Here is a 7,436-nt window from a genome sequence, read left to right on the forward strand (position 1 = left end):
TCGGATCTGTCCAGTACTCTTGTTTGTTTTTTTTTTTTTCCAATAAAGATGTCTTTATTTAATATTCTCTTATTCTCCATAAGAGTGTAATCAATCTTTAATCATCTTGGCGCCACAGTTTGCTCTGAGATCTGGGGCAGATAATTCAATGCAGAGCCTGAGTTTCTCATCTGTGTTACAGTACAACACTAGGGCCAACTTCAAAAGACTACTTTTGGGAATTAATTGAGTTAATGTGTATAATAGTTTAGCAGAGTGATTCTCCAAAATATGCATTGGAAAAATGTTAACAATTTTTTATACAGTTTTTGCAAAAAACAAAGCAATGTCCATTTTTTAAGTAAAAAAAAAAAGCAATCATTAGGCACCTCCTAAACTGATAGAATCCTGGACATTTTAAGGCTATTTTAATAACTTTACTGAGGCATTACACAGTATTGATTGACCTTTCCATCTTCACGCCTTTGATCATGACCATCCCCTGATACATTGTCTCCAGTATCTCCCTGCAGACTGTACATATTTACCTGTGTTTTCTCGGCAGGCCAAGTCCAATGTGTTGTAATTAAATCCTTGTTTTAGTCCAATTCTTGCTATAGGCCAAGAGTGTAGGCTTTAAAAATCAGGCAGTTGAGGGAATTCCCTGGCAACCTAGTGGTTAGGACTCTGTGCTTTCAGCCAAGGGTTGGGGGCTCAATCCCTGGGCAGGGAACTAGGATCCCACAAGCCATGTGGCTTGTCCAAAAAATAAATATAAATAAATAAATACATAAAATGAGACAGTTGAGTTTGAATCACAGTTTTCCTCCATACCTAGCTGAAAGCACCCAGACAAGTTATTTAACCCCTCTAACCCTCAGATCTTTCAATAGTGGTATTTTGAGTAGTGGTATTAGTTCTCAGAAACCCTATCTGCTAGGTTTAATGTAATGTATGAGAAGTACATGGAGTCCAGTGTTCCAGAATTGTACTACTGTCCACTCTGTCTCTAAGTCTGTGCCCTCCTGCATATTCCCGATGCCCTTGTCTTAGTTAAAGCTGGACTTGTTGCTTGTCTAGACTGTTGCTGTGATCTTGATTCCAGGCTTACTGTGTCCTCTTCATCCTCCACATTCCTACCACAGCGAAATTTTAAAAACGAAAGTCAGATTGTATTTCTCCTTGGTCTTTACACCCTCCCTTATACCAGCTCTGTATTTTGTTCATATGTCTTTTAATGTTCTTGTCAAAGGATACTACAATTAATTTTGCAACTCAGATGTCCACGACTAAATACTGAGTTTCCTTTTTTAGTGGGGAGCGGGGCGGCTCACTGTGAGGCTTATAAGATCTTAGTTCCCTGACCAGGAATTGGACACTTGCCCCTTGCATTGGAAACTCGCTTTCTTAACCATTGGACTGCCAGGGAAGTCCCAGTAATGAGCTTCTAAAGAGGAGACAAGCTGTCATATTCATCTTGTTTGACACATGGTAAATGTTGAATGAATGTTGAATGGATGGATAAAAGTTCATTTTTCCAGACTTGTTTCTCTTTCTGTTTCCTTTGTAAACATCCTGTGAAATGCTATTAACTATACAAGGATTAACTATACAGGGATCTAGGATCGCTTTATCCCATAAGAATACAACAGCCACAGATGTTGGCCTAGTTAAAAGAAACATGCCAGCTTTCTGAGTCACTCTGAATGCCTTATGAAAGGAGGAGGGGGAAGTCCAGCAATGCCATTGCTTTGGGCTTGAGGAGAAGGAATCATGTCCTGACTGTGTGTGTGTGTGTTAGTCACTCAGTTCTGTCCAACTCTTTGAGACCCATAAACTGTAGCCCACCAGGCTCCTCTGTCCATGAGATTCTCCAGGCAAGAATACCAAAGTGGGTTGCCGTTCCCTTCTCCAAGGGATGACCCAGGAATGGAACCTTGGTCTCCTGCATTACAGGTGAATTCTTTACCGTCTGAGCCACCAGCGAAGCTCATACTGACTAAATATCAGCTCTAATATTTTTTCTTTTTCCAACCTCTTCTTAAAATTTTTTATACAGGTTTTAAAGGTTACTTTCCATTTACAGTTATTACAAAATATTGGCCATCAGCTTTATTACTGTTTTTTTTAGTCATCTGGGAAAGCTACTTTTTTTCCACCCACTTCAGGCCTGTATTTCAGTGTCACCACTCAAGCAGAAATCCATGGACAGAGGAGCCTGAAGAGCTTCACAGTCCATGGTGTTGCAAAAGAGTCAGATTGAACTTAGCAACTAAGCAACAACTCAAGCGGAAGCCTCCAGAAAATTGGGGTTTCTCAGAGAACAAAGCAAAAAATATTCCTGCATTTTTGAGTTTACTTTCCAATGGGAATGACAGGGAACATAATAAATGTGCTTTTATTTACAAATGTGTTAGGTGGAGGGAGAGAGAATTGCAGTTTCAAAATAGGTTGGTGAGGTTAGGCCACATGGAGTACATGATATTTGAACAAAGTCTTGAACTAAAAATAACAGGAAAACTGGTTGACTTGGTTAGTCTGTATGCAGCCATCATGTTTTGTGAGCATGTATTTGTAAGTTAGTTTTATTTAGAATTCAGCCACTTCATATCTTAATCATATGTGTTATATGGCTCCCACAGTAGGCCTCAAAAAAGTCTTTTAAAATCATATCTAAACATGAGTACTCCCTGGAGTGAGAAATGGCAACCGACTCTGGTATTTCTCTTGCTTAGAGAATCCCATGGACAGAGCAGCCTGGCAGGCTACAGTCTATAGGGTTGCAAAGAGTCGGGCACGACTGAAGCAACTTAAACACACACATTAGTACTCATGGTGGTAACTTTAATTCTGGGTCTGGAAAGCAGGAGGTAGGGCAGTGTTTGCTTTCTATATGTGTTGGGATATAACCTGAAATAGAGTCTGGAAGGAGATGGAGTTTGAGTTTATGTTGCTCTCCCGTCTCTCCCTTCTTCGGGCCTGTAGGTGTCTAGAGGCCTCATTCTCCGCAGAACCCTCCTCAGGCCTGCCCAAGATGCCCTTACACAGACTGTAGGCCCTTACACAAGATGTCGTCATGCCTCCAAATTAGAGATCTTTTTTCTTCATCTCTATCGAGTTCAATTAAAACTTCCCTTTTCTCAGTGCAGATGTTTGGTGAGTTTGCACCAATAATGTGGACTAATTCACTTCAGATGTTATTTCTGTTTGAACTAATAATAATATGTAAATGACTGATAAACTTTTTCCCCCAAAGATGCTAATACTGTTTAAATACCACTGGTTATTCCAGATGAATATGTAATTAGTCATTGTGGCAAAGTTAAATCAGGGAATATAATGGGAAGCAGTTTTGAAACTTGGGATCCATACGCCATGCCTCTGCAAGAATCTCCCTTTAAGGTGAGCGGATTGGCTTTTTCACATCCCAGGAATGTATTTAATGAATTGCCAATTACAGTTTACAGGAAACTGGATCTTTATTGGGAGCTCTAACCCAATGAACAGTGAGCCAGTTCCTGTTGAATCAGGAGTACTGTGGAGTCCTCGAGGGCTGTGTCCTTGTATTGTATAGCAGTAGCATTGCTGAAACTATAGTGACCCTCATAGCACTGGAGGAAGTCACTTGACATTGCTAGACAAGATGGTGACTGAAAAGGCTTGATTGGTTCATTGAAATTTAATTTTATAAAACAAAACATTTCAGTGTTTTGCCTTTACCTAAAATTCTTAGGGTTGGTATATTTTCATTGGACTAGTAAGGCTTTTCTTAGCTATTACAGGAAGAAGGGGTCTACTCAGCTCTTTCCCCTTTTCAGCAGGTGAACTGAGTGTCTGGCATGAATAGCAGATCATTTATTCCTTGTAGAGTTTAGGAAATACTTGTTTGACTGCTTTGCTTCGACAACAAGAAGATTTTAGCCCCAATCATGTGTATTGCGCTCATCCTCAAAGATCCAGAAGTGCCGCGGCTGATCGACTTTCCCCAGAAGTCCCCAGTACATCAAGTAATTGAATTATTTACACTCCCAAGTGCAAGTAACTCACTTGGCAAGTGATCTTAGGAAGTGCTGCAGGGGATGGTGGAGTCAGACGGGAAAGGGGAAGAATCTAATACGAACCCTGCCGAGGAGCAGGTAACTGTGCGCACGGCTTGGGACTCTGGGAGACACATGCAGACATATTCCACTCTCCCTCCTAAGGGGCAAGGAAGCTGTGATATCTACCCACTAATTTCTGCTTTTTACTGGTTGAGACCTACTCCTCGGGCTGTCCTCTGGCTCCAGCCCATGTGCACCGGTGCCCGTGTGGAGAGATGCGGCTCTTGGGCCGAGAAGCCCAGGCCCTTGTGGAGGAGGCCAGTGGCACCTGTGGGCGTGAGGTGTGCCAGTGCATCTGGCAATGCCGTTCCAGCCTCACCTGGCACCCTCCCTCACATGGTCTCCACTGCGGCCGAACTCAGCTTCTAGCTTGCCCAGCTCACAGAATCCCAAGTACTGGGTCTTTGTGCTGTTCCTTCTTTCTAGAATGCTCTTATCCTCCTCCCATCCCCACCTTTGGGCTTGGGAATGCCTTGGTTTAAATGTTTCTTCCTCTGCCTGCTTTACCCAACAACTCTGGGATTGCTTCTTACCGTTGAGTTCCAGTTTTTCATGTGACTCTCAGGGCACTCAACCCAGCGTTTGTGATGATTATTGTCCTTATCAGATAATGTCATGAGAACAAGGGGACCAGTCTCCAGCACTGAATACATAGTATGAAGGTACACATGTGGCCTGTGGAGGTAGGCAAGTATGGGCTTCAGGCTCAGCTGGGGCAAGTTCTTTATCAGTTCTAAACTTCCTTTCTCTCGTCTCAAGAAGGAAGCTCCCTCGGGGAGTTGTAGAAGAGATTAGAAATAGCATATGTGAGCTTTGAGCATAATGCTTGCCACATCGGAGTCTTAGAAAATGTTAGCAAACAGGCCACATGGTAAGAACCTCATATAATGAAAAGCCAAGGTAAAGAGCTGTGGGATCCTAAGAGGGATTATGATAAAGGATTCACAACCAGTGTGACAAAGAGGGAGACTCAGAACTACTTGAAGTTTTTTATCTGGAAAAGTAAGTTAGTCATTTTGATATATGGCAAAACCAATACAATATTGTAAAGTTAAAAAATAAAATAATAATTTAAAAAAAGAAAAGTAAGTTAGGAAGAACCACTGTCATTAGACTGCTGAAATCACAGAACATGCTTGATTCCATGCGAACTACACACATATGTTTTTAAAAGTACAGAATTGAGTCCCCTATTATATGGTGGTTAATTAAACTAGGCCTTCAAAAGATAAAATAGATATAGATGAGGAGAGGTTAGGTGAACTAGCCTTATATCTGGGAAGAGTCTAAATACTGGTTGTTAGAAATTCTCTATTTCACTAAATATAAGCGCAGTTTTATTTTCATGTCTTCATGAGCAGAATAAAGGGTGACAGACTTAAACTGACAAATGAGGGATTTCTATAGCTGTATGTAAAGAATCTCCTTAGGAGGAGTCGGGGGGCGGGGAGGGAGTGTGTGTGTGTGTGTGCGTGTGAATGAATTGTCTGGAAATGTTGAGAAATCTTCACTCTGGTGTTTGTTTGTTTGTGTTTTGAACTTTTAATTACTTATTTTTGGCTGTGTGGGTCTTCGTTGCTGTGAGTGGGCTTTCGCTAGGTCGGAGAGTGGGGGCTACTCTCCAGGTGTGGCGCACGGGCTTCCCATTGTGGAGCACGTGGGCCTTGTTGCCCCACGGCGTGTGGGATCTTAGATCCTGGACCAGGGATTGAACCCCTGTCCCCTGCATTGACAGGCAGATTCTGAACCACTGGACCACCAGGGAAGTCCCATGGTGCTCTTATAGTAAGACAAATTCCCACCGGAAATGGTGTGGCAATAGAGCATCCCAAGTCAGGAGTGGAGTTAGAATCTGTCTTTGCTCTTGGTTTATAGGCTCACAGCTTCTGAGGACATGGGTATTGAAGACATGAAGTGTGTTGATGGAGTTATTTTCCTTTATTTAGGTGATAAAGCTCTTACAATCAAAATACCATTACAAAGAAGAGGCTGAAATCATCTGCAACAAAGTTCAAGTTAAACTCAGCAAGGAATGCTTTCATCCTTCTAATACGTGCATTACTGACCTCAGGACTTCACACTGGGAAGAAGCAATCCAGGAAACCAAAGGCGGTGCAGCCAATAGGAAATTAGCTGAAGAATGTTATTTCCTGTGGAAATCTACACGTTTACAGCACATGACGCTGGCCGAAGAGGTCAAAGCCATGCTCACTGAACTTCGAAAGGAGGTCCGCCTTCTCTTACTGACAAACGGAGAACGACAGACCCAGAGGGAGAAGATTGAGGCTTGTGCCTGTCAGTCCTATTTTGACGCTATTGTTGTGGGTGGAGAGCAGAAGGAGGAGAAACCGGCCCCTTCCATATTTTATTACTCTTGTGACCTCCTCGGGGTACAGCCTGGGGACTGTGTGATGGTTGGTGACACGCTGGAAACCGATATACAAGGAGGCCTCAATGCAGGGCTGAAGGCAACAGTCTGGATAAATAAAAATGGGGTGGTGCCCCTGAAGTCATCCCCCACACCGCATTATATCGTTTCTTCTGTGCTAGAGTTACCTGCCCTCTTACACAGCATAGACTGCAAAGTCAGTGTGTCCACTTAAAGCACAGAAAACGGTATACTTAAGAATTTTAGGGTCAAATAACAGGGTTACAGCTAAGAAAAGATAAAGCATTCTCTATACTGTGACCCAGTTCTAAGGATAATTACAGTTGTCATGTAATGGCCAACCAACCATTGACTGGTATTTATATCTGAAAATCCAGAGTACATTAATACAAGTAACTTTTAGTAGTGTCATCCAGGAAACTTTGAAGAAGTATATTTGTTAATCTGTGGCTTGAGATTAAAAAAAAAAAAAATTATTTTATTAATCTGTTAGCATCTTGGATCTCTGAAGATACCAAGGAAGATGATTTGTTCATGGATGTACAAATACAGATTTTATGTTTTGGCTTAAAAATAGATTTTTTTTTTTTTTAAATAGCTATTTTGAAACATATAATAGAGATTTATTAGAGCAGTTGGATCTGGTTGATATGAAGTAAGTACCAAGTTACATGCCAATCAAAGCATTTCATAGTGAAATTATTTTCATATTTTTCTGTTTTAAACACATGCATCATATTTTTGCCTACTTTGAATGTATACTTCTCTTATGAATCTAATTTTTCTGCCTTACCTTTTTGTGGGGGGAGGGGATAGTTTTCCTCTGGTGTGTATGTGACCAATAAATTCTTCCAGTAAAAAAGCTGTTAAACTCAGCATACAGTGCTCCTTTTCCGTAACGTTTTCCCAACTTTCCAGAGTGAGTGTGTAGGTTCCTGTTAGTCTTCCTCGCCTCTTAGGGAAGTACT

General features: G+C 41.6%; 2 protein-coding genes across 4 annotated transcripts in view; both read left to right on the top strand.

Moving 5' to 3' along the window:
* The window catches only part of NANP (N-acetylneuraminic acid phosphatase), a 57,396-nt gene extending 50,053 nt beyond the window's left edge, over positions 1-7,343 (top strand). For 2 of the 3 annotated variants that reach the window (XM_059892599.1, XM_059892598.1), the window contains one exon: positions 6,026-7,343. In XM_059892599.1, coding sequence (XP_059748582.1) covers positions 6,026-6,682 — 657 coding nt within the window. In that variant the 3' untranslated portion in view covers positions 6,683-7,343. The remainder of the gene's footprint in view (positions 1-6,025) is intronic. The other variant, NM_001105377.1, reaches the window with a different exon arrangement.
* LOC100297905 (ninein-like protein) overlaps positions 1-7,436 on the top strand; it is a 120,487-nt gene that overhangs the window by 806 nt on the left and 112,245 nt on the right. The window lies entirely within an intron of this gene.

The sequence above is a fragment of the Bos taurus genome, chromosome 13, assembly GCF_002263795.3.
Source record: "Bos taurus isolate L1 Dominette 01449 registration number 42190680 breed Hereford chromosome 13, ARS-UCD2.0, whole genome shotgun sequence".
Lineage (NCBI taxonomy): Eukaryota > Metazoa > Chordata > Mammalia > Artiodactyla > Bovidae > Bos > Bos taurus.